Genomic DNA, 25,704 nt, shown 5'->3' with positions numbered 1-25,704 from the left:
TCATGCACCACGAGCTTCCCGGGGTGCAGGTGGAGGTGGATGGGTCCCGTCCCACTGCAGGGCTGGGAAGGGAAGGAGCTGCTGGTCCCACTGCAGGTTGTGATCGACAGCTCAGGGGCAGGTTTGATGCCCATTTGTTGGGGTTGGGTGTGTTTTGATCAGTGGAGGGACAGAAGGAGGAGTAGATGCTGATTCCTGATTTTTTTTCCATAACAATACAGGTAGCTGGAAATGGTGACAAACCCAAGTTCTCCCTGCTCAGTCCCTGTCTTGTGGCCTGGAAAGAGTGGTAAGATCTGAGGCATTCCCTTGCTGTGGGACGTTTCTCTAATTTCTCCAAAATAAAGAGTGTCCCCTTGGTCATCCAGCTGTGGACAGGCTGTTTTTCTGCACAGGTCACCTTTGCCTGTTCCTGGTTTGCTCTGGGATGTGTCAGGGCTGTTGTTGCTTTCAGCTTGGAGTCGAGTCAGGCTGGGGCACTTCAACAACAAAACATCCATTTTCCTTGCAGTGTTCAGACCTGTTCAAGTCTCCACAGGGGACACGGGGGGTGGGTTTGGGCACACGTCCCTCATGGGGAAGCAGAAGCTGGTGGGGTTTTCTCCTTAAAACCCCCAGTCCTTACCCAAAAGGGGATCAGATCTGCAGAGCTCTCAGGTGCAGATCTTCCACCATCAGCTGATTGTGTTGGTGTTTATTGGACTCAGCTAAGACCAAAATGCCTAAATTCGCTGGAAACCCCCAGGATGAACCTCCCTGCTGCAGCTCCAGAGCTGTGCCTTTGCTGTCCCTCTCCTGGTGCTCAGCTGAGCTCTGTAAGTGGGTGTTTTGGGGGGAGGGTTGAGGGATGGGGCGTTTGGAGTTCCAGGAGGGTGTTACCTGTGCTCATTCCCCAGGGAGGAGGATGGGGATGGGCCTGTACACTGTGGGATGAGGTGCTTAGGTTCCAGGAAAAGTTTTAGGTGTTCTCTAGGAGGAAACCCTTCCCAAGAAAGTGCAAAACTGGAGAGATGTTTATTTCTTGGAGAGAATCAGAAGTATTTCTGGTTTGTAGTAGCAGCAGTGCTTCAGAGGTGGGTTCCTGGTGCTTTTCACAGCTGATGGTTTTCTCAGGACATTTCCCAAAACAGCTTGATTTTGGAAGGCAGAGGGGAACCCTAAACATGAAGAGGCCTCTGACCAAACAGGAGCCTATAAATGGAGGCAGATTAAACCAGCCCTGATTCCTGGGGTTTATATTCATGTAATGCCTGGGATCTCCACCAACTTCGTGGGACTGACCTGTGTCCCTGCTCAGCAGCCGCGTTCTGAGCTCGGCAGAGACCCAGGACTTAACTTCCCCCCGTCCTGGATCTTTGCTCGCTGTGTCGGGCAGAAAAAAAAAAAAAAAAAAAAAAGTTTAAAAACAGTGGGGAAAAAAAAAAGTTTAAACTCCATCCGGCGGCGTCTCCTGTTCCGGCAGCTCCCGAGCAGGGGAAAAAAGAAAAGCTGCGGGAAGGGTAAATGTCGGACGGGACCACCGGGGATGGATGAGGGGACCCCGGGGATGGGCAGGGGAGCCGGGGATGGATGGGGGGACCCGCTGATGCCCCTCCGGGCACGGTGGGAGGAGGCGGCGGGGCCGGGCCGGGGCCGCCCCTGTCCGGGGGAGGCGGGGCCGGTCCGCGGAGGCCCCGCGGCGGCGGCTGCTCGGGCAGAGCCGGGACGAGCACGGACGGTACCGGCGAACGAGGGGAGCGGGGCCGGGGGTAGCGAGGGGCGGCCGGGGCGATCTGGGGGCTCAGCCCGGTGGGTGCCGGCCGGGGGTGGGGGTTGCAGCGGAGGCCGCCACGTCCTTCTCCCCGGGGTCCCGCCCCGCCCCGGGGCTCCGTCCCGCTCCGGGCGGGCTGGGGATGGGGGAGGTCGGGCAGCCCCGGGGTCCGGGATGCTCCACCCGCCGGCGGCGGCTCCAGGCCCCGCGGCCGCCCCACACGGGGCCGGGGGCGATGCCCGGACCTGGGGGCGATCCCGGGGCCATTCCCCGCGGGGCTCCGCTCGGTGCCCGCGGACGGAGAACGAAGGTGCTACCCCTGTGACGGCACCACGGGACCATCTCCGTCCTCACGGCAGGGGACGGGGTGGCCGCAGCCCACCCGCCCTCCGGCACCACCGCCGCTGGGAGCGGAGCCCGGCGGGACCGAGGGCAGGGCGAGAGCCCCGGAGCGTGGGCTAGGCCGGGGGAGGTTGTGCCGAGCCCCCTGGGCGGCTCCGGGAAGGACGGGAGCGGGGTGGGCACGGGGGTTCTGCTGGCGGCGGGAGCGCATCTCGGAGGGTTTGTGGGCCACACAGTCTCGCCGGGCTGCCCAAAGAGGAAGGGGAGCTTGGGGAGCTGCGATGGGAACACAGGAGCCTCTCGTGTAGCCCTTCAGCCCATCCGTGAGACCCCCCGGGTTTTGCACTCCCGGCGAACTCGGTGTTTCATCCGTGTGGTTTTCATTGCTGGAGTGTGGCCTTAATGATTAGGAGTGGGGTTTGGTGGCCCTGCCCCTCCCTGGATGCCCACTGGGATGCCCAAGGGTGAGGTCGGCTCTGGAGGATGCAGGGAGAGGAGATGGGGATGTCGGTATCACCCACCTGCCAGGCTGAAACCTGAGGATCACCTGCTTCATTTACTTGCAAAGGCTGAAATAACAGGGGTCCCTGATGGGAATGAAGGGAAACCATGGCTGTTCTTCCCCTCAGCTTCTGACCAGCAGCCTCTGTGGATCAGTGTCCAACAGACACACAAGGGCAGCTGCCTCCACCTACATCTCAAGGTGCCAGATAAGGGCTGGTGCATTTTTGCTCCTGTAATCGATGCTTTGTTTGGAGAAGTCTGGAAACAACTCGTGAGGAAGTTCCTCGTTGTGGAGCAGCAGACAGGGCACAAACAGGGCAGGGGAGGGCGGCGGGGGCTCCTCGTGGTGCCGTGGGAGGTGATGCAAAACCTGTGGTCCCGGTGTTTAGCAACTTCCCGTCAGCTGGGCCGGTCCTGTCCCGTCCCTGGGGTGAAACTGGGAGATTTGTTATCTTTGGTCAGCCCTGAGCGGGGAGGTGACACTCTGCTCTTGTCCCTCAGTTGGCAGGGTGATGCCAGCTTGAGCCAGAGCCATGTCGAGGTACCTGAAGCACTTCACGGTGGTGGGCGATGACCCCGTGCAGTGGAGCAACGACTACCAGAAGTGGGAGGAGGAGGAGGACAATGGGGACAAGCAGCCGGACTCAGAGATCAAGGTGGAGCCTGCCAGGAGACAAATCTCCTTCCAGTACATGATGAAAAAGCTCTTCAGCTCCCACCGCTTTCAGGTGAGGCAGAACAAGGCCAGGCCGAGGGCGGGTGTGGGATGGAGCTCAGGGAGCAGGACTGAGCTCGTGAGCCCCTGGCTGAGCTGAGCTGTGCTGGGGGAGCTGAGCTGAGCTGAGCTGCTCCCATGGGTGCAGGTGTTTCCTGAGCAGGGACAGGCCCCAGTGCCTCGGGGTCACTGCGGTACCAGCACGTGCTCCCCCTGGCTCAAGCTCAGGCTGAGAAGTGGTTGAGTTTATGGGGAGCCAGGCAGTTCCACAGGGGTGGGACTTTGCAGGAATAACCCATCATCCAGGGGGAGTGGGAGCAATGGGAAGCTCCAAGAAGCACAGCCAGCTGAATCAGGGCTCTGGGTGTTGGGGTGTGTTCAGCTGAAGGGCCACATTGGCTCCTCTTGCTCGTCTGTCTGTGCTGGGAGGGGGTTCATGTTGGTTCTTCTCCTCTGACAGATCGGGGTTGTCTGGCTGGTGATCCTGGATGCCTTGTTGGTTCTCGGGGAATTGCTCATGGACTTGAAAATCATCCTTCCAGACAAATATAACATAACCCCAAAGGTAAAGTGTGGGGAAATGTCACCATGAAAAGCGATTTCCCTGCCTTTGGTGCCTCAGAGCCCCCCCTGGGCAGGCTGGCTGGGCAAGGCAGGACCTGGAGCTCCAGCCCTGCGAGCTGGTGGTCCCAGCACACAAAGGAGGACCCCTTAAACAGGGAGGTGTGGGGCTGACCTGGCTCAGCTCACCCCAGTCCCTGCAGCAGCTTCAGGATTCCTGGGGCTGCAGCAGAGCTGGGTCACTCCCACCACCCTCCCCCTGCTGCTCTTCACAGCTCCTGGACCAGTTTCCCAGCACCACAGGCTGCCACATACTCTGTCCTCTAGAGCAGAAGAAAAGTCCCCAGCCCTTCTCCCCAGAGAGCCCAACCAGACGTGCCCTCAAGCAGGGGAGGTTTTCCATCCTGCCCTGCTCATGTGCACACAGGGGGGTTTCCAGCTTCCTACCCTCAAATTGTGCTGCCTTTTCCCAGGTTTTCCACTACCTCTCCCTGTCCATTTTAACCATCTTCCTGGTCGAGGTGGGGTTCAAGGTGTTCGTGTATCGCCGCGAGTTCTTCCACCATAAGTTCGAGGTGCTGGACGGGGTGGTCGTGGTCGTGTCCTTCGTGCTCGACATCGTCCTCATCTTCCGCGAGCATGAGTTCGAGGCCGTGGGGCTGCTGATCCTGCTGCGGCTCTGGAGGGTGGCCCGGATCATCAACGGTGGGTGAGGGGGTCCCCTGGGCCAGGGGCTGGATTTGTCACCTTCCCTGAATTACCTGGGCTTGTGTCTTTGTCCTCTCCCCACACCCATCTGTGAGACCCCTGCTCCTGCTCTCCCGGTGAACTCGGAGTTCCTGGTTTTCCTTGCTGGAGTGTGACTGAGTCAGTCCTTTCTTTGGAGCAGGGATAGACATTCCCCCTTAAAAACTCCATAATCTATTCCTCTTCACACCTCCTGGACCATTTCCCAGCTCCACTGCCTGCCACACACTCTGGTTGTCCATCCTGGAGAAGGAGGGCTCACATCCCAAGTTTCCACTGTAGGATCCTTCTGGCAGTGTTTTAACTGTCTTACTGCATCTGCTTCTACAGCAGAGTAAGATTTAATGCTCTGTTCTGCTGCTGCTCCCCCATCCCCTCCAGGGATGCTGCAGGGAACGTCCTCAGCTCACCCTGGATCTTTCTTGCTTGGATTCAAAGGGTTTACCATAAAAAGAGAAATAGAAAAGAAAAAAAAGATAGAAATCAGACTTAAGTGACTTTTCTGTGGAAATTGGAAATTGTTGCAAATAGATGTTAATTCAGAGTGTAGCTGGAAACACTCCCTTCTCGGAGAAGGAATTTTGGGATTCCAAAAAATGTAGCAATGAGATTATCTCTAATTCCTGCACGAAACCTCAGCCCAAGTGCTGCCCATGCCTCCAGCTCAAGTTTGGGGAGTGCTCTGCATTTGGTACAGAGGGATCAGAGGAGGGGATGGCTGGGGCTGTTTTCAGTGCCCTTTCGATGGGGAGAACGTGCCTGGTCGGCAGCAGCCGGAGGGAGGGAGGATGTGAGAGCAGCTTGTGGCTTCTCTTAGTTCAGAGTGAAAGTCAGAAAGAAACTGGATTTGCCTGCAGCCCTGGGAGCCACGGGAGGCTCATCTTCCAGCAGAAAACGGGGCTGCTGTTACAAGAAAATCCCCATATCCTTGGCTGCTCCTGGTTTCCCCCCAAGCTTTTTGAGGAACGGAGGGAACAAAGGGAACGGGTGCTGTGCCTGTGCCTGGCACGGTTCAGTGCCCCTGACAGGGACTGGGTTACACCAGCTGGGGACTGGTGTTGTTATCAATGCAAATAAAGCTTCGTGCTCTGAGCAATGAACCCCCAAACCACAGACCTGCTGCCTGGAGCACGAGAACCAGGCCCCCCCGCCGGTGCCTCCTGCGCGTTGTTCCGTGTCGGGGAGGAGGAACGGGATGTTCTTCGTGCTCCCACCAGGCTGGTTTAGTATTTTTTTTCCCCCTCAGAAAAGGATGGGAAGAAAATGCCTTTAAGTGTGGGGGCTGAGCTCACGTGTCATCACCTAATGGTGCTTGTAGAGAAGGGACACCTGCTGTGGTGAAACATGGCAGGTCCTTAGGGCGGCTGGGCAAGGTGAAGCCAAAACCTGCTGGATCTGAGGATGTGCCGTGTCCTGATCCACTGGGATGCTCCATGTCCTGTTCCCCCAGGCCACAGCAATCAGCTGCAGGGCACGAGCCCCAGGCTGTGCCCTGCTGTCAGAGCAGGTCCTGACTACACCTAAAACCTGCTAAAACACAGCAAAGCCTCCAGCTCCATCTCCCCCAGGCTCTGCCAGGGGACTACATTCCAATTCAGGATCTGAGTGACAGTCTGAGTGATTAATTCAGCTCTGCCTCTTCCCAGCAGAGTCTCCCCATCCCAATCCCTCGGGTGGCTGATTTCAAACCCTCCTCATTAAGAAAAGCCCTTGGGAAGGGTGGTTGGAAGATGACAGAACCTAAAACATGTTTAACTCCTTGAGCACAGCCCCTGTGTGCTGTTAATCCTGCTCGTGGCTGCTTGACAATGTCAAGCAAATCCCCCGGGAATTGTTCCACAGGAATCATTTTATCGGTGAAGACCCGCTCGGAACAACAAGTGTCCAAGTTAAAACAAGCCAACCTGAAACTTGCAACGAGGCTGGAACAACTGGAACACAGCTGTGTAGAGAAGGTAAAAAAAAAACACCTTTAATTTGGGTTTGCCTGCCTGGGATCCTCGTGCAAGGCTGGCACTGCTGGAAGGGTTTCCTCACTGGGAGGTGTGGGGTGCTCTACCCAAGTTCCCTGAGCTGCTCCTCCTCCAAGGAGTGATGTTTCCCTCCGTCCTACTTCCTTTAGCCAGGTTTGTCCTGTTTTCCTGCAGCGCTGGGGAAGATCTGTGGGAAGCTGGGGAGCTATTTTAAGGTTATTAATGACTTGATTTTTTTGTCTCCTACAGGAGCAAGAAATCGAGAGGCTGAACCACATCCTAAGGCAGCACGGACTCCTCAGCCTGCCCAAGTAGGAGGGCAGTTTTCCAAGGTGGGAATCCTGCCTGGAGAGTGCAGTGTTGGAATCCACCAGCTTGACCTGAAAGGTTTTTTTGTCTCTTTACTTCCTCTTGCATCGTGTTGCCTATAAACATTTTCTATTTGACCACACTTTGATCAGACCTTGGGATTGCAAAAAGAGTTGTTTTGTTGGAAAATTAATCACACACGGTCCCTGTAAACAGCAATTTTTCTTCCCTTTTCTTGTACAGTTGTAAAGTCAAATCTGCAAAATAATTTAATAAAGACACACCTTTACAAGCTACACCCCCACAGGAGCACCACTTATTTAGAATAATTTCATTTTTTCCGTGATAACCTTCTTTGTTTGCAGCATCTTGTAGAACTTGCAGTAGAAATTATCAGAACTCGGGCACGAAAAGATCATTTCTCCTCCACCAGCTGACTGTTCATCACCAATACATCTCTTTGCCAACCATTCTTCTCATATTGTTGGTAGTTTCCTCATTTCTGTTTCTTCTTGTGCCTCTCTGTTATTTATATAACATTTGTTTCAAAACCACCAACAGGCCACTCCTTCCCTCGACAATCAGATCAGCCCCAAAATAGAGGCCAAACATGTGCCCTCCTACGTCACCAGAGCCTCGTTCCACCAGCACATCCCAGGCCTGACACTGCCTTTTCTCATCCCTTCTTCCTTTTCCAGTTCCCATCCCACTGGGCTACCGAGTTCTTTTGTTCCCACAGCTCATAAATCAAGGTGTTCAAAGGACTGGAATGTGTCAGAGCAGGTGGAGGGGAGTGGAACTGCTGGGAACAGTCAGGCTCTGGAAAAGCCATGAAAAAGCAAATTCTAAAGGAGCCAGGCTGATGTTTGAACACAACGGGAGCATTTCCAGGTACTGGAAAGTGCCTGTGGAGAGACTGTTTGAGAGTGGGAGGGTCAGATGCAGGAAGTGGGAATTCTGAAAGGTGTCTCCAGTGGATTGGAGCCAGACTCAGCTGGAAGGGTCACTGAGCTTTGCTCAGAGCAGAGCTGAACTGTTCAGACCTTTAAAGAAAGGTGATTAATGAGTGGTGTGGGGGAAATAGCCAGAAATACGTGGCTTATTCATGTCTGGGGGTAGATAGAGCAGAGGCCTTATCTAATAGCACATGATTGCTTTAATTAGCAATTCAGCTCTGCTCTTATGGGATAATGGAGCTGTGCTGGGTCCCTTCCCCTCCTGCCTGCACAGGCAGGGAGCTGGGGATGGATCTGATGCGCTGGGGATGGATCTGATGTGCTGGAAGGTTGGTGGCTGCACATTTGCTGACGAGCAAGTTCAGATCTGGACCCTTTTTTCCTCTCAGTGAGTTATAATTTGGAAGTTTCCACTTAAGGTGGTGGGTTTTTAACCCTCCTGAGAACTCTCACAAGGTCTCCCCCCTTCTCCTTTGGCTGATTTTTAGCCCAGTTTATCTACAATTTAGATGAAACTCATGGCCCATCAATCACAGTGACTGGAAAAACCTTGGGTGGAAAATCAGAAAAAGGAGAAATGTGTTTGTGTGTGTTTGTTTGTTTGTTTTTAATGAATGCTTACCTTAGACAAATGGGTAGAAAAAATCATAGGGTAACTTGATGTTAATGGTGGGCCAAGCTTTATAGCCTGGCTCTGCAGGTGAGGAAATGTCAGTGAAAACAACAGAACTTGTTATAGGAATGGTCCTTTCCCTTCCTGAGGGGAGCTGCAATGAAAACACAGACAGGAATTATCTTCAGCCTTCTGTCTGTGTGACTGGTTGATTTGGTCTGGGTTCTATTTTCACCTGTCACTTGTACATTTATTTTTTTTCCCCACACACAGTTCCATGCTGCTTTTCATTAATGATGTATAGATTTTTATTGAAGGGTTTTGGCAAGCAGCCACAGCTGTGTTTGAGCTGGAAGAGAACTGTTGGGTGGAATAAATGGGAAGTGCTGCCTTCAGATAAAGAGATTATCTGGGTCACTGGCACACAGGAAAACAAGCCCTTTGTTTTATCTGAAACCCTGTAATTTAATGACATACCTGCTGCAGTGTGGTGGTGGTGAGTGTTGCTGTGACATTCACTATCCTGGCCTGGGGATTGACCAGGGATCCATACTTAGTCCACTTCACTTCTATTCCAAAGGACACTGGAATCTGGCACGAGCTCTGCAAAGTGTTAGAAATCCTCTCGTTGTCTGACTTACAGAAAAGCCACTTCACTAATTAATTACTCTTGTTATTAAGGGGCAGGGGGGCCCAGGAAGCTCTCTGGGAGGCAGCAGAGGTGCTGCAGCCTTTGCTGTGCCTGCAGATTCAACACAAAAGTGACTCTGTACCTGCATTTCAGCAGGACTTGTCCTACCTCAGGCAGGATTTTGGTGATTGTGCTCAGCTGGCACTTTTTTTTAGCAGGAATATTGGTGGGACAGCAGAAAATCCTGGACTCTGCCAGGGCAGAATTTTGAAGCCTGCAAGCTGAACTATTTTTAGGCATTTCTTCTTGAACTGTCACATTTCTGGCTACAGAAATTTACTCCCTCTTTTTGGTTGCAAAAGCACTCAAGGCACCTACACACAAAGTGTCATCTCCTGTTGTGCTTCAAGGGATTCTTGTTCTCTTTACCCTGACCTGCTGGAAGAGGAGGAAACAGTGACTGTTATTTCACTCTTTCACAATCACCTCTGGTGCTTCAGCCCCTCTGGAGTCATTTTGCACCCAGTGTGTTCTCCTGAGCCATAAGTGGGTAGCAGCTTGATTCAAAATCAACCCTGTCTTCTACAGCAAGAGTGAAACTCCTCACTTGTGAATATTCCAGGAATTTCCTCTGGTTTGTTTCTGCATTTTCACCCCCTCCATATTTTTAACTCTTACTGGGTTCCTGCATTTTTAGGCTGGGAAGGCTGAGCTGGTGCTGCATGACAGGTACAGAGGAGGGAGGACAGTGAGGGGGAAGGTGGAGGCTGGTGTGACTTTTCACCTGCTCTGAGATGTGGAGGTGAGTTATTGGCACCCAGTCAAGCACATCCTGGGCTTGGGAATTCCCAAAGGAGGCCACATACTCAGGAAAGCTCTGGCCTTTCAGTACATCCAGGAGGGTCTGAGCCAAAGGCTGGCATTTCATAGCTGCTGTAATTCTTCCAGAAAACAACAACAAAAAAAAGAGATGAGTGACAGCAAAATCCATTGGTTTGGCCCAGGCATCATTTCCCATGCTCTGTTCAAGCCTTCTGGCTCCAGCTGCTAATGCCCACAATCTTTTCAAGAGAAAGACCGTTGTTAATTAAATGCCATTTTTTAGAATTAAATACTCCCTTCCCAATCCTCCTCCAGCTGCAGGAACAGCCAGGTCCCGAACAGAGCCCGAGGGAAAAGCTTGTCAGAGGGTTAAAAGCACTCAATTAAAAAATAAAAATGAGTTCTTACCGTAACTTGCAGCCTGAGATCATGTTGTGACCGAATAACACGGGGGCTCTGGCTGCCTGTGCTGCCAGGCAGTCCTGGCTGGGTGTGCTCCGCAGGATGGAGAGCTGGCTGTGCCTGCTGGTGCTCTGAGTGATGCCAGATGTGACACACAGTTAAGGGCTAATTCAGCACTTCATGTGTTTCAGGGACAAAAAAAAAGACTCCTTAATCATAGCCTTGAAATGCATCTGAAAGTGCTGTGGTAGCTCCAGACTCCCCTCGCAGGGTGGGCAGTGAAGGTCTGAACCCACCTCACTCCACTTTGTGAGTCCCAGGAGGCTGCAGTCAGGACTGAGCCATTCCCTTCTAAAACCACAGCCAGAAACCCACTCTTTCATCCAGGTGTATTTTACAGATGCCCAGGCTAGAGAAGGGTTTGTGAAGATGGAGCAGAGCAAGTGCTGCAGACAGAAATTCAGCAGGGAAAGGATATCCTGGAGGGCCAAATCCTGCCCTCACAGGCAGCCCAACCACGTACCCAGGATTGCCACTGACAGGAACTGGCTTCGTGTCTACCTGCAATGCAAACGCAGGGGATCAGATCTCACCCTGCCCAGAGAGGGCTGGGAAACACAGCAATCTTTCAGTTATTTTAGGATTATTTATCACCTGGAAGGATGAGCGGTAAGGTATAAGTAAGACTTTGCCACAGGATGGGGCTTGTAAATGCGACATTTTGGAGGCTTTCACTGCCCAGCTCTGAAATGCTGCCTCCTGTGTGTATCCAGGGCAAGTCATACTTCACCTTGCTGCTCACAATTGTTCTGATTCAAGTTTAATAAGTTTTGTAATTAAATGTCTCTCAACGAGTCACCCACGACATCTCCACAGTTACCTGAGTGAAGCTGATTTGGAAGCTCTGCTGGACTGAAAGTGTTTCTTTGGTAATTGCCCCCAAGACAAAAGCAGCAGCTGCTTCTATTATTTCTCCTGTGTCTGTGTAGGTAATGTGATAACTCACCTGAAAATTAAACATTCTAGATGTTCATTTGAATAAATGCATGAGAAACTAGGAAAAAAAAAAAAAAAGAAGAAGATAAAATTATTCAGGTGTTTTATTTCTTCCTTGCTTAAGAAACTCTGAACTCCAGAGTGGGGATATGTTACATTCTCTAGAGCCTCTTCAAAACTGACTTCTTTAAGCATAAACACAATGCTCATCTACTTAAGATTAAAAAATGAGATGATGTGCAACATCTGTTCCTCTCTCTGTGCCATCAGTGGGCCTGAAACCACCTTCTCCCAACCACAAAGCAGATTCCAAACTCATGTTTTTGTCTGTTTTGTCACATACACACAGTAATGACAGACAAGGATTTCAACCTTTCAAGGATTTCTCCCTGTTGTGTTGCACAGAGTTATTATTTTGTTGCAAAACTCTCTCTTTCATCCCCAACTCACTGTTCCTCCTGTGACATTTGCTCTGGGTATGTCCCAGTCCACGGGAACTTCCAGGCCCTTCCTGCCAGCTTTGCCACTCGTGAATTTTGTGCAGAGATTCCTCCCATCAGACACCAGGAAGGGCTGTCAGACCTACCCCAAGGACTACATTTAAGCACAGTTCATCCAAAATCAGGGGCAGCCTCAGGCCATCAGCACCCTTCAGTAGAGTCCTCATTCCCTCCAGGGACTGCACAGCTATGGACTGCACAGAGATGTTCACCTGGAAAACAAACTCAGGTCACTTCTGAAGATACTGTAAATATTAAGGATTAAGTCCCTGTCCCGATCAAGTCAGTGAAAAAACTTCCAGTGACTATAACTAAGAATTTTGCCCCCAGCTCTCCCAGCTAATTTAGAAAGGTACTCACCTTCTGAGTTGATTTGGGCACCTAGGGAAGAATAAAAGGACAAATTAAAACAATAGCAAAGGTAAGACAGTTAACCAAAGCAGGTGAGGCTTAACTCCCTCATTACAGTAACTTTTGCACTGTGGAAGTCACTGGATACACCCACAGTATCCAGAGGTAGGAAAAGAACTGCTGTTCTCTGTGGCCAGTGGGAAAAATCTTAAAATGCAATCCCCTCCTTCCTCTGAGTCCTGGAAGTATTCACAGACTCCAGTTTAGGGAGTTGGCCAGGCTGTGCTTCCCAAAGAAATGCAGAGCTTTGGCTGTGCTGTTCTGAGGGTGAGAATTCCACAGTGGCACGGTCTTTAGACCAAAGAATGAGAACCAAGTCTCCCTTTTGTTACACAGCCCAGAAATTTCCACCAATATTTCATGGAAAAGCAGAAGTATTGGACCAAAGTCATCAATCAGGCCTCAGAAACGCCCACATAAAGCACCATTTTCCCAAATTTCACTTTTCTGATTTCCCAATGAGCATTTGAGTCACATCTCTGGGACAGGACCAAGAGTTGGACTCTGATCACGAAGCAACTGAGCAGGATTGTGATGGGATGCAGAGAGCAGAGACTCATCCAGGAACACATTCCCAGGAGCTGGAGCCCTGGGGGTGATGCAGGCAGAGTCTGTCCCATATTTCTCATCCCAGTACAGCTCAGCCATCAGAACCAGCTCTGTGAATAAAGGTGCTTGGAAAGACTAGATTTGTCCTTCAGGGCATCCCTGTTCCTGCCTAGGGAAGAGGGAGCGAGCACCATTCCTGGAATTGTCTTTGTCCATGACTGGGGTGACGGATCATGGCTGTGCCTCCCACTGCTCTGCTCCCCCCTGGAAGGGAGCACAGGAAGGGCAGGAGCAGCTCTTTGCTGTGGCAGCTCCAAGTACCCACTGCCCACGGTGTGAGGCATCTTGGGAGAGGATTCCAGGAATCCCCAACACCGCTGGGATCTGCTGGACGGGCCAGGGTGGAGATAAACTGGATACCACAGATTGACTGCAGCGATGACAAGACATTCCTGTCACTCCAGCTGTCCCTCCTGCTGGTGAGGACATCCCAGCCCTGCCATCCCAGTGCTCCCAGTAAGGCTCCCTGGGTTACTGGTTTGCCATTTCTTTGGCCAGCAGCTCCACCTGCTGGCACTGGCAGGGCTCCTGCTCTGCCCCGTGGCCACTCTGACCCCAGTACCATCATCTTCTGATGTCACATCCCACCTTCAGCTCCCTTTGGGAAGGGGTTCTCCCTACAGAGGTTTATTCATTCTTCTCCAGTTGCTGCGTCTGGTCCTTCCTGCCATTCATTGCCCTCTCCTGGGCTGGGCCGTTGCCCTGGCAAGTGCATGGCTGAGGTGTTATTCCTCACTGTTCCACTGAGGAAGGGCAATTCATCTTCAAATTCCCAACCACTCCACCTCTGGAGCCTGACCTGGCCCTCCTGGTTGTCTCCTGGTCCTGCAGCCAAGGAGAACTCTAATTTTGGGAGGACATGGAAACACTCAAAGCCCTTCTGAGGCAGTTTTTTTCCACTTCTTCCACAGCAGGTTGATCAAAGCCAACATCTGTGAGCAACCCCTGCCTGATTCCAACAAGGTTCTCAACGAGCAGGGGAATGAACCCACCCGTGAAAGTGGCTTTCCTTTCCTGCTGGTAGCTTTGGAATCTGTAAGGAGCTCTTTAAGCAGTCACTCACTGCTCATTAAATCCATTTAAATAATCACATAGATTAAAAACACCTTAAGGGTGGAGAGGATGTTGTTTCCTGAAGGGCTTCAGCTTCTGGAAGGAGCCCTGGGGTTAAGGCTTGACGTGTTCCAGTTCCAATTTTACAGGAGTGATCCCTTTGTCTTCCTGAATATCCCCGAAGGGGATTTATTTATCCATGAGACATCACCCTCCAGGTCAAAAAGGGAGGAGAAAGCAGGCTTAGCTTTTAACCCCAGGCTGGATGTGGGAGTGGGCAGATCCAAACAAATCTGCTGTCAGTGGGGTAAAAGTCACGTTCTTTGAGGAGCACAAGGGAGGTTTAGTTTAGTGTGCCATCAGAAACTGAGGCTTGGGGGAAAGGGAGAGATGCAGAGGATTAAACCTTAGTTTTACCAGCTCTTTAACACTCAGATTTCTTGGAATTATGCACCCTGGTAACAGGCTTCTGGGAAAAGCCTGAACATGCACAGAGGCAGGAAAGTGCAGCAAGCACCAGTTCAGGGAGCTTGTCTCTTCAAAACTGTTATTTTGTACTTCACCTTTGATTACATTATTTATATTTGCCTAAGCAGAGAGCAGAAAATTATTCTGTTACCAAAGCTTGAAGCAAACATTCCCAAAGGCTTTCTGTATAAAAGTCTGTTGTACAGGGAGATGGGTTTTTTCCCCACCCACAATTTAAAAATCCAATTAAAACACCACATCCTTTAGTAAATAGACATTACTTAATTCTGCAGATTCAAAAAGATCTGTCATATCAACAGGCAGCTGTACAACTGTTTCAAATCATACTTACTGCCAAAATGCTGGAGTTGATGTAGAACTGCATATTAAGTGCCTGAATGCTTTCACATCTTTCCACACTTACTGATCTGATGCATTTTGTGGCCTGGTTTACTAAAAACCCTGAAAAAAAACCCCAAAACAACAAGTGTTAAAGGAAATTAAAGAGTATTTATGAAAAGCAGAAATAAATAACATCATAAGAGTCTTAAACAAAAGTGAAAGTAAATGTCATCTCTGCTGTAGATTAGGACACAAAGAATGATACTTTCTTATATTCTCCCAAAATGCTGTGACATAAAATATTCCTTCTTAGCAAGTCTAGAAGCTTCATAAAAGCTAGAAAAAAAAAAATTATTCCTTCATTTCTGAGATCCCATAAGGATTTTTTTTTTGTTTCCCAAGAGATCTCAGCTCTCCTGCAGTCTCCACCAGGACTGTTGTGGGATCTGCGAGCGGCACTTGAGAAAAGGGAGCTCAGGGGACAAAGGGACAAAATACAAAAGGCACAAAGGTACAAAATACACAAAAACTATTGCAGCTGGCCAAGGCTGCAATACCCCCTTCCCTCACAGGGTCACCCTTGTGCTGTTTGATTAAACCCAAACAGGATGATTTATTGGGGGATGAACAGCCCGTCACCAAGATCCTCTGGGCTTTGCTCTGAACTGTTCAGCAGAGATGCAAAACTTCATTCTATGCCTTTAAAAACCCCAGAGAAACAGAAGCTGTTTGAAAAGAAGCTGCTTGTTTTATCTGGATTTACGACCTCAAGCCAGAGCAGGATCCTCTAAAGCAAAGCAAATGGAATTCAAATTTTCCAACCTGCAGGATTGGCATCAGAGCACCAGGAGGAGACAACAGGACTGGGCAGCCTCAGAAATGCATCCTGTGTCTGTACAGGGAGCCCATACTGCCAAAGAAAACACGGATTCAGGGGGGGTTTCAGCCCATCAGAGTTTTTTCACAGCATTTCCATGAACAGTAAAAATGAACAGAAAAAGTGCTTATTTCCACTGTACCTGTCAATAATTTATACTACTCCGTGCATCAGTTTTTAAGCCACTGCCACAGCTTTTTGTCTAACACAGCAACAACAACAAAAAAAAGCTACTTATTTTTCAAAGTCCTTAAAAATCTAGTTCACTGTCTCAGTTAACACAAAACACTCCTGGTTTTTACACTTCCATATTTAAAGACCAATATAAAGTTTGTCTCTTCCAGAAGAACTGCATTATTTAAAAGCAGATGCAAACAACGCTGACTTGTTCTTTTAGGGAACAACCTAATACTTATTGAATCAGGTCATTATTTACCTCATATCTCTGAGTTTCATTTGCATCAGGAGGTTCTGTGTCCACATTCTCAGGCTCAGCACTGAAAGTAGAACTCCCAAACTCTTTAAGCAAATCATCAAAATTTTCTGGAGTTGGCATTTCAGGGGACCTGAGGTAAAGTGCTTGTTTATCTGTCCAAACATTTTAAAAAATGGGATAGCTCTTAGGATATAAAGGATTACAGAAACAGTATTTAGTGACAATTTCTCCTTCTGGAGTGGTTAAAAAAACCCCTCTGTGATAGAAAAATACTAATGCAGCTTAATCTTTAAGAGAAAACCCGAAGAGGATCTTAACTCGCCTCACCCAGATCTATGAGAGCACAAATTTTATCACAAGGGAAGCCCCTTTCCTTCCAAAATCCTGGTTTCTAACAGCATGATTTCCAAACCACACATGTCAAGTAGTGCCTGCAGTATTTATTTTTTCCAACAGAGATGAGTTAAAATATGAGATGTTTTAAGTCTGTGGTTTCACAAGTGAAAGGATCACAACATTAGGGCTGTGAGCAGGCAGAATCACCAGTTTTCTGAGAGGTTTAGTAAAATAGAAATAGTTTTAAATTCAATCTCTTTCTGGTGCCTAAAGAGCTTACAAAAATAACACCACAATGTTCAATCCTGGCAGCAACTCTACTTACAGTTTGTAGCATGAATGCAGAAAATACTGGGGTTGACCTGGTCAATTAATTGAACTGTCCTTTCTGGTGGGTTTGCTTCCACGTCAAGGGAATACACAGCAGCTTTCTGCCTGCACAGGTGGCTGTCACCCCTGCAAGCAAGAAGAACAAATGAATGATCCCCTAGAAGTTGGTGCTAACCAGATTTGAAAGCTTTTTCCATGTACTGAGGCATGGAAAAAGAGCCTTTTCCTGCTGTTTCAGAGCCCACATGGATCCCTCTTACTTGGCATCAGCCAAACTAAATAAATCTGCAAATATACAAGAACTCAGATGTAAATAATGAGATCCCCAATAAACACTTTTCATGCAGCAGGAACATTTCTCACAAAAAGAATTTTGGGGGAAAGAAACACGACTTCATTTCAGGCCTTTCCAGCTGACAAAGAGAGAACAGTCAGCCCAGGCAATTAAAGTGTCACTCAGGAAGGTGTTGATTAGACCTTTCTGATAGATATAAATATCCCTAAATGGGTGGCAGGAGTCACTGCGTGCAAGAACAATAAGAAACCCCAGTCTGGCATGATTGCTAATTCAAATTTCCAAGCCCCAAGAATAAACCCCCCAGTGCTCAGATTGGCATAATTTATACAGAAGGTGGGTTGAAAAGCTGCACTTATTGTTCCCACAGCTCACCAAGACATCTTTCCTTTCACATCAGGATTTTGAAGTGAGCTTTCTTAACTCCTTTTTGACAGGGTGAAATTGGGTGAAGGGGGGGGGGTTCAGAGCAACTAAACAGCAAAGGAACAACTATTGGCTCTAGTTTGTTGGTGTAATGTTACATTTTAGTGGTGCTGAAGTGACAAGGCAGCCGGTTGGGATGGTGACTTTAAGATTAGGAGCAGAACAGGGCTCACACTACTTCAAAAAGCCCTGAATTGATCAAGTTTTTAGTTGTTATCACAAATGGAATCAAAGATGTTACTGATTCATTGCTAATGACCTGCAGAGGTGGCCTGATGGTATCATTTTCCTTAACTTACAGAGACTTCATTATATTAATGAAAGTCTAAAGATACATCATTTCCCCCCCCCCCCCCCAAAAAATATCACCAGCTGAGTGCCCACAGTCAGGAGCACAGGAAGAAAGCAAGGAGCAGGAGAAAAGAAGGAATAAGGGGAAGAGAAAGGGGTGTTTATCCACAAAGAGCATTGATTGCAGCCAGAGGATGGTTCTAGCACCAATAAATAACAACAGGCTGTTTTATGGCAGCACCTCGAAGGTGAAGGTCATTGGAACTTTTTAGGAGGAAATTTTTGGAAATCTTTAGGGCTTTCCCAAGCCCAGGGCAGGAAAGTGTGGAGAAAGTGGAGTCAGGATGGCAGCAGGGAAGGGGTTGGGAATTGGTGAGAGGAGAGGGCAGAGCCCTGAGTTTGTGTTTCAGGGGGTTTTATCCACTCACCTCACCAGAGGGACTGAGCAGGCAGTGAAGAGGCTGAACTCCTGCGGGCTGCAATCGGCGTCACAGCAGCAGTTGACGTCACACTGTGCCACCAGCAGGTCACACACACACAGTCTGGCAACTGCAGAGAGACAGAATCAGAACTGGGGCTGGGATTTCACACCCCAAACACCCTCGCTCTTCACCTCCGCTCGGTTATGATGACAGGCAGGTCCAAACTCACCTGCTCTTTTTTTATTTTTTTTTTTTTAAGTCATCTTTAAAAGTCATCCTTAGGGGAAAAAATCTTGGATAAAACACACTAAAATCTGACAGCTGAGAAATAAAAAACTCAGCCTAACAGGAGTTTTGAAGGTACAAAAATATACTCAGTAAAAAAACAAAAACAAAAACCAGAAGAGATACAAACAAGGTGTTGATTTCAATTTACTGGGGAGAAAAATAAAACATTTTGAAAGAGGGAGATGTTTATAAGCATTGAGCAGTAAAACATTTCCCTGATGTGCCAACATAACAAGAGTTGACTTCTTTGTTTTCTCTCTGTGTCTTCAGCTGCTGTGAAATATTGTAATCACAGAGAGGGGAACTGTTAATAATTCTGTAAACTGGCCACATAAAATATTTGGTAACTTAGGACAATCTTAGGTTTTCAAGTTTATAAATGCAAAGAACAGACAGTACTCTACTGAACTGTTTTGAGAGTTGCTGTTCTATAATAAATCTTGACACAAGAACAGCACAGAATGAGGAAAATTAAGGCCAGCGTTTTAGAGGCAAGACATTCAAAGGGTATTTTCATCATTAGTTCTTTTATTTCAGTTGGGCTGGTGCCTGCTTCTCTACGGCCTCCTGGGTGTTCTCTGACCACCTGAACAGTATCCAGGTATTTCCTGGAATCTCTGAAGTTTTGCCTGTTCTGTTGGCTGAGTTTAGCCCTGGAATCCTCAGTTCACCCTGTAAACAAGAGAAGTTCACACATGGACGATTAGACTGCAAAGTTATGTCTCCCAGGTTAGGGATTTAAGTCTCTTTTCCCTAAGGATGGAGCACTGGGACAGGTTTCCTTTGGCAACTAATCCATAGGAAGCTGAACTGATGGAAATAAGAAGTTGAATTAAAATGTAGCCAAAAAACAGTGGGAAACACCTTCCGAGAGCACAGTAACAACCATTTATTTACATGCTGCAATGACAATGTATCCACATGGGGAGTCTGGGGGCAAAGGGGGCACGTAGAGCTCTCCAAGGACATCCAGGGACCCTCTGCAGGGTCAGGCCCTGCCCGGGGGGGTGCTCAGAGCAGGGGCTGGGGGGGGCAGGAGAGCCTGCCATACACCCGCGGGCACTCACAAAGTGATGCTCACATACGTGACGGACATACATTGCTGCAGCAAACCCCGCAGACGCCCAGGGAGAAGCCGGGCAGTGTTCCCAGTGCCGGGGCGGCTGCCAGGAGAGGGGGACAAGCACCAAGGGCCCAGCGGCGACAGGAGACCGAGAGCGGGGCTGCCCTCGCCCGGCAAGCGCCGCAGTCCCCGCAGGGCACCCACCGTCCGTGACCGGGGCCGGCGCGCTGTAAGCTCGTGCCTGGGCGGCACCGCGAGTGTCTGCGGGCTCCTCGCTCGGCTCCGCAGCCCGGAGCGGTGGCGGGAGCAGGAGGATGAAGAGAAGGATGAGGACAGGCAAGGCCACGCTCCCGGGCGCCGCCATGGCGGCCGCCCTTAGCAACGGTTGCCAGGGGAGGGCGATCCCACCTCTCGCGAGATTTGGCGGGACCGATGGGAAGGGCCGCGCCCTGGCCAAGATGGCGGCCGGGCGTGAGGGGGAACGGGAGTTTTGGGGTCCATCAGAGTCCTCGGGGTTCCCCCATCGCCCCTCAGCGCGGGGAGAGGCCGCACGCTGAGCTTTCGGCTGGGTATGGCCGCCGTGATGGCGTCAGGGAGCCGCTTGTGTCACCCAGCGCCGTCAGGAACTGCCTGGCGTTGATCGGGTGGTGCCCCCTCAGTACAACAGAAAAGGTTTCTGGTGTAGTGAACAACGAAGGGGGTTTGGGGAAAAAAGCTGCAGGAAGCCCACACGCAAAAAAAAAATTATAAATGTGCGGAATGGTCCCTTGTGAGATAAAAAATTCTGTATTTAACTTTTTTCGCAACTGTGTTTTTAGTAATCTTGACTTTTAAACTATAAAAAGTTTGAAAGTTTCTCCTTCTGAAAATACCCTGAGTCCTTAATGCTCGGTGTATATTCATTAATTAAGCTGGTTAGAAATTTTGCCATATACACAGGTAACTCTGTCGTCTTTTTTAACCTGAGTGGTTAATGATTCTAATTTATTATATTTTTATAGTAAATTGGAAAAAACTAGGCTAGAGAGTGACTAATAATCAGGGTTACCTTACAGTTGTAACATCAGGCTTCAGTTCAACAAGGAAATTAATTTTTAAAATGAAACTTGATGAAGTTTATGTTCTGCATTACCTGGGGGTCACTCTGTACAACTCCCTGGCTGGAGGTGTAGGTTAGATATTAGGGAATATTTCTTCATGGAAAAGGTTGTTCAGCATCAGAACACGCTGTCCAGGGAAATGGTGGAGTCACAGTCCCTGGAGGTGTTCAAAAACATGTGGATGTGGCACTTCGGGACATGTTTTAGTGCTGAGTTGATGGTTCAGCTCTAAAAGCTCTAATATCCCACTTTCATCCATTGGAAATGGAAATAATTCCGCAGTGTCCCTCCTTTGCACTGTGCACATCCCCAGGGGTGTGATGAGTTGCACAAGAGCGTTGTCTGCTCCCTCGCTGGGAGGCCACTAAGGTGCTCTGATGTTGTCCAGGAGCTGCTCACCTGGATTCTGGATTAGAAACAGCTCCACGTCATGTGGAAGAGTCCTGGATACACCTCATTCCTCCAAGGACGTGGTGATGGAAGTTGGGAATCTGCTGTGCTCCGTTGTACTTCAGACCTGTGTGTGCCTTCCATTCCAAAATAACCTCACCTGGGTCTCCAGCCTGCATTCCTTGTTCCCAAGTTTCTGTCATCACCTTCCCCCTTTGGGGATGAAGAACTGCTGTGTTCAATCTCTTTTATTTTTGCTGTTCCTGAGATTTTTTTTGGATTCTATGGGAAGCACCCCTGCACTTCCTTTCAGCCAGGTGGTCAAAATGATGTTACAAGTGCTGGGTTTGTTGGTTTTTTTTCAGGCTTGAAGAGCAACAGTGACTTCAAGACACTTCCATTTTGAAAGGAAATTGTAAAAATGGCACCACAGGACTCTTTTTTCTTTTTTTTTTTTCCTTCCCACTGAGGCTGTGCCAGGACTGGCTGCAGCCATCCAAGGGAATGTAGGCCTGTATTTGAGAAAATCCTGGGGATCTTTAAAAACCCATCCCTTGCACTGTCCCAGAGCAGGGAAACAAAAAGAAAAGCAATCTTACAAGTCCTTGGAAAGTTGGAAACTTGGAATTTGGATTACAGGTTTGGAGGGAGAGTGGTGCTTGGTTTATTTATCACCACTGGTTATATTCTGTCTTCTTGTTCCCCTGCAGTGCCACGAGATAATTAATATTAAAACTTGTTAGTTTTAATACACGTTTCTGATGCATTTAAAACCAGTAAAAAAAGGGCTGTTGACAATGCACCGGGGAAAATAGAATTTAATACATTCTTTTTTGCATCCAGAATTACTTGGCAAAGCTGATGGTGCGCAAAGGACCAGACTCCAAGATGAAAAGCAAGCCTTGCTGGAACGTGAAAGCACAGATTGCACCCTGGATGAATGTGGGCAGGAGCTGGATGAATAAAGAGGTATTAATTCTTCCTGCATCTACCATTGAAATAGAGCTGGGCAGCTGTTCAATAGCAAAGTAGGGTGGAATTAATCTGTTTTACTCACGACCTTTTTTGTTTCCTTAGAAGTGTTAGGGTTTCACTCAGAGCAACAGTTCACCCAAAAACCCATCTGCAATATTTGCTCTAAGAGAAGAATAGGTCAAACAAGCTGCTGTGTCACTTCATCTCCCTCTTTATTGATGTTTGAGTGAGTGACTCTGAATTCCTCCGCTGTAGGATGTGATTGTTCAATAGGGTCATGAAGCCTCTCCAGAAATATGTCCTCACAAGCAGAATGCAAAGGCAAGACAAAAACCATGTCCAAGAAAACCCATTTGAACCCCCCCTACACACCCCAAAACCCACCTTTCTGTTGGCCTTGTGAAACAGGTTCCAAAGAGCAACTCCCAAGTGTGCAGGGCAAGATCAGGACATCAATAAATAAAGCTTGTTCTCCATCCCAGAGATTTTAATTTATCCTGTCAACATGAGTTGATTAATAATTAAAGAGGGTACTGTGATCCTCTTGTGGGAGGTCCTAGAAAATGAAAATTCAAGCAGCTGAAGATCCAGTTGGGTGCTGTCTATTAAAAAACATGTTAAGGGATTTACTCTATTACTATTTTACTGATAATTTAAGCTGCAAGATTTTGATGTGCATTTAAGCATCACAACGTGGCATTTGTAATGCAAACATGGCAGGATTGAGCCCCACCAAGTAAAACCAGGGGAAAGTAACTGATTAAAAACACACAAATAAAACTAACACAGATGTCTGATGAAATGCTAAGACTTAGCAAAAAGCACTACTTACATTTCAGTTTCTCTCACCCAAGCTTACTGTAATAATTCACTTTGGGTTTTAACCATAGAATTTTCACCACAGGCCTTTCCTTTTAAAATTACTGGAGATTTTAATAATTTAATTGCTTTTACAGGGCTAAAATGATTGCTGTTCCTCAGAACAGAGGGCACTAGAATTTTCAGAACTGTGAGCTGGTGATCTTCTGACTCTGCATCTCCTCTTGACTTTTCCACGTGGGAAGTCTGGACTTGTCCTCCTCGCGTGAGGGTTTCTGTTTAATGCACTTGTGCTGTCTTGAACTTCATCTTTCCGAGGCTGATGTTGGTTTTGCTGTGTGACAGATCGCTCTAAGAGTTCAAGTGGACAGGCAGTTGGAATTAGAGTCAAAACAAAGTCAAACCAGGCTGAAATAAACTGTGTTCTGGTCTAGCACAACATTAGCCCTTAAATAAATAGTGAGGAGCCCGGGCTGTCTGTAGGGCAGATGGCATTACAGGTAATATTTATCATGCTCCAATCTCAGGACTGGGACACTTGGGAGGGAGGATTGACATCAGCTCCAAGTGAATCAGTTTTAAAACCAGCTGAAAACCTGCTTGTGCCTCCAACAGTTGATTATATTGTGCAGCAGTTCTGCTTTGTGCATTTGTCGGTCTGAGCAAGCCCGGTAGGAAGAGTTCATTTTGCTTTTGCAGCTTAGATGGGCTGATGTAAATAGATCTTGGACTTTGAGGTGGGAAGATTCCACCCAGCTGCAGTAACCAGGGGGATGCCCTTTGCCCCAGTTTTTGTGCCAGATTTGTGCGTTGGGGAATTTTAAACAAATATCACTTGGCAGAACATGGACCCTCGGGGTACAAGAAAAACACTGGAGTGAGGCAGCAGGGCATGGGCTGGGAGGGATTTACAGGGAGAACCATCCACGCCGAGCAGGGGGAGAAACCAGTTCTGAACTGTTTTACTGAAAATAGTTGGGGGTTGTGTCACAGGAGCCCAGTGATCCTCTGAATGAAAACCAGGAGCAGTTTCTCATCTGGGTACAGTGTGCAGGAGTGGGAAAGAGTTCAGCAAAGCTTAGTAATTATCATGTGAATTAGGAGGTCTTCTGCCTGTCTGGACGGACCTGGGTGGCTGGCCTGGGATAGAATCATAGAATCATGGAATCATTAAGGTTGGAATCCAGCCCTCAACTGAATACCCCCATGCCCACCAAACCATATCACCAAGTGCCACATCTCCTTGTTTTTTGAACATGTCAAGGAATGATGACTCCACCACTTCCCGGCAGAGCCTGTTCCAAGGTTTTCCAGGGATTTCCAAGGATGGAGGAGTGTGAACTGCTCATGGTGTGCCTTGGCTCTGGAGTCCTGCTCTGCCAAGTGTGTTTGTCAGCCCTGAGCTCACCCCAAGTTTCTCAGCCCTGTGAGTCAGGGCTGGTGGGCAAAGAGGCATGGAAAGCATCCCATTCCATCCAGCTCTGGGAGTTGGGATGAGCCATGGAGAGCTTGGCCTTAGCTGGAAGTGGGGGGGGGCTCCCAGGCTGAGCAGCACAGCCCAGGAGCTGGGGAACACATCACCTTGCACCACACTGAGCTGACTCAAGGGCACTGTGGGCAGAGCTGCAGAACAAGGGCTTAGGCCAGGCTGGACTTGTCCTAGAAAGGACCTGGGCAAGGAGGAGGAAGAATGAGACTGAGGGAAGGGAAAGAATGATTCTGTGGGGGAAACTCTGAAGATATGTGCTTCCCTTTCCTGATAAAGTCACAGAGGGCGAGGCACAGGGGAGAGCTGCCTTCTTTGTCTGCTCTCACACCCTGACACGCCTTGGCAGCAGCACCCCCTTATCTCCACCACGTTGGCATTTGGGCTGTGTTCCCTAATCCACCAAACGGGGCCTGGGCTGCTCCTCAGGCTCCCCCCACTCTCCTTCTCCCTGTTCTAACAGGGGCATTAATTTTTAATGACTTTGGATACAATTTCAGCTCGAGCTGGAAAACTTGGATGCTTTGCTTAAACCTTTAGCAGTGCAAGGGGAGGGATGTTGTTTCTGTCAAGGTACACAGGGAGTGAAATGCCTCCCGTGTGATAATGGTGATGCTTCAGCAGCATTCCCATGGGCTGGCTGATGGAGTGTGGCTCTTCCTTTCACTGCACAGCTCGGGGTGCACGTTCCACACCTGCCTCTGCCATGTTTACACCCCTGCTTGTTGTTTCAGTTATATAAGTGGCAGCACCCTCTTAATGTGTGTGTACACGGAGGAATTCAATTCATTTACAGAACTGCCTGCTGGGAAGCTCCAAAGAGACAACAGGCCCTTTTGCACACCCACGAGCAGCCCGGAAAACCGAGCTGTGGCAAAGAAGGAATTGGGTCTTTCTGAACCCACTGGCTCTCTACAGCATTGAAGATGTTGAAGTTGTTTATGGGTTGTTGTTAGTGGGGTTGTTTAGTCTGGAGAAGAGAAGGCTTAGAGGTGACCTCATCACTCTCTTCAACTACCTGAAGGGAGGTTATAGCCAGGTGGGGGTTGGTCTCTTCTCCCAGGCAACCAACAACAGGACAAGAGGACATGGGCTCAAGCTCTGCCAGGGGAGGTTTAGGTTAGATGTTAGGAAGAAATTCTTTACAGAGAGGGTAATCAAGCATTGGAACGGCCTACCCAGAGAGGTGGTAGATTCACCATCCCTGGAGGTTTTTAAGCAGAGATTGGATGTGGCCCTTAGTGCCATGCTATAGTAAATGGAGTTGGATCAGGGGTTGGACTTGATGATCTTGGAGGTCTTTTCCAACCCAATCTATTCTATGATTCTAAGTTGTGCAGGGGGACAGCTGAGAGCTTTGTGTCTCTCACCTACAATTAACTTCTTTTTTTTTGTTAACTCGCCTACAATTAACGTAGCTTTAGTGGGTTTTGAGTGATGGCTGCACGCCAGGGCCACGTCGTGAG

The 25,704-nt window shown here is 48.9% G+C and overlaps 2 protein-coding genes across 8 annotated transcripts; one reads left to right on the top strand and one right to left on the bottom strand.

Annotated features, from left to right (window-relative positions):
- Positions 1-1,641: 1,641 nt before the first annotated feature.
- On the top strand, positions 1,642-7,197 carry HVCN1 (hydrogen voltage gated channel 1). 2 transcript variants are annotated; one of them, XM_027878672.1, is made up of 6 exons: positions 1,642-1,717; positions 3,098-3,324; positions 3,772-3,876; positions 4,346-4,577; positions 6,462-6,574; positions 6,842-7,197. In XM_027878672.1, exons 2-6 carry the CDS (start codon positions 3,130-3,132, stop codon positions 6,905-6,907), a joined length of 711 nt encoding a protein of 236 aa, XP_027734473.1. In that variant the 5' UTR covers positions 1,642-1,717; positions 3,098-3,129; the 3' UTR covers positions 6,908-7,197. The 2 variants fall into 2 exon arrangements, with proteins under 2 accessions (XP_027734473.1, XP_027734474.1); XM_027878673.1 differs by lacking the exon at positions 1,642-1,717 and having other exon boundaries at positions 2,961-3,324.
- TCTN1 (tectonic family member 1) lies at positions 4,566-19,847 on the bottom strand. Of its 6 annotated transcripts, none has more exons than XM_027878668.1 (15): positions 19,673-19,847; positions 18,124-18,244; positions 16,679-16,809; positions 16,018-16,169; positions 15,527-15,614; positions 14,715-14,824; positions 12,182-12,202; positions 11,908-12,033; positions 11,206-11,331; positions 10,804-10,886; positions 10,332-10,472; positions 9,886-10,042; positions 8,948-9,073; positions 8,480-8,624; positions 4,566-5,044 (listed from the first exon to the last, which is right to left on the bottom strand). In XM_027878668.1, exons 1-14 carry the CDS (start codon positions 19,830-19,832, stop codon positions 8,481-8,483), a joined length of 1,686 nt encoding a protein of 561 aa, XP_027734469.1. In that variant the 5' UTR covers positions 19,833-19,847; the 3' UTR covers positions 4,566-5,044; position 8,480. The 6 variants fall into 6 exon arrangements, with proteins under 6 accessions (XP_027734469.1, XP_027734470.1, XP_027734468.1 ...); XM_027878669.1 differs by having other exon boundaries at positions 4,566-5,040; XM_027878667.1 differs by lacking the exon at positions 4,566-5,044 and adding an exon at positions 6,657-6,797.
- Between the last annotated feature and the right edge of the window lie 5,857 nt (positions 19,848-25,704).

This window comes from Empidonax traillii, unplaced genomic scaffold, assembly GCF_003031625.1.
Source record: "Empidonax traillii isolate 1590-97213 ecotype Southwest subspecies unplaced genomic scaffold, ASM303162v1 scaffold43:size1863611, whole genome shotgun sequence".
Classification (NCBI taxonomy): domain Eukaryota; kingdom Metazoa; phylum Chordata; class Aves; order Passeriformes; family Tyrannidae; genus Empidonax; species Empidonax traillii.
Note: the sequence above shows the minus strand (reverse complement) of the source record. Positions and strands in the feature narration are given on the sequence as shown.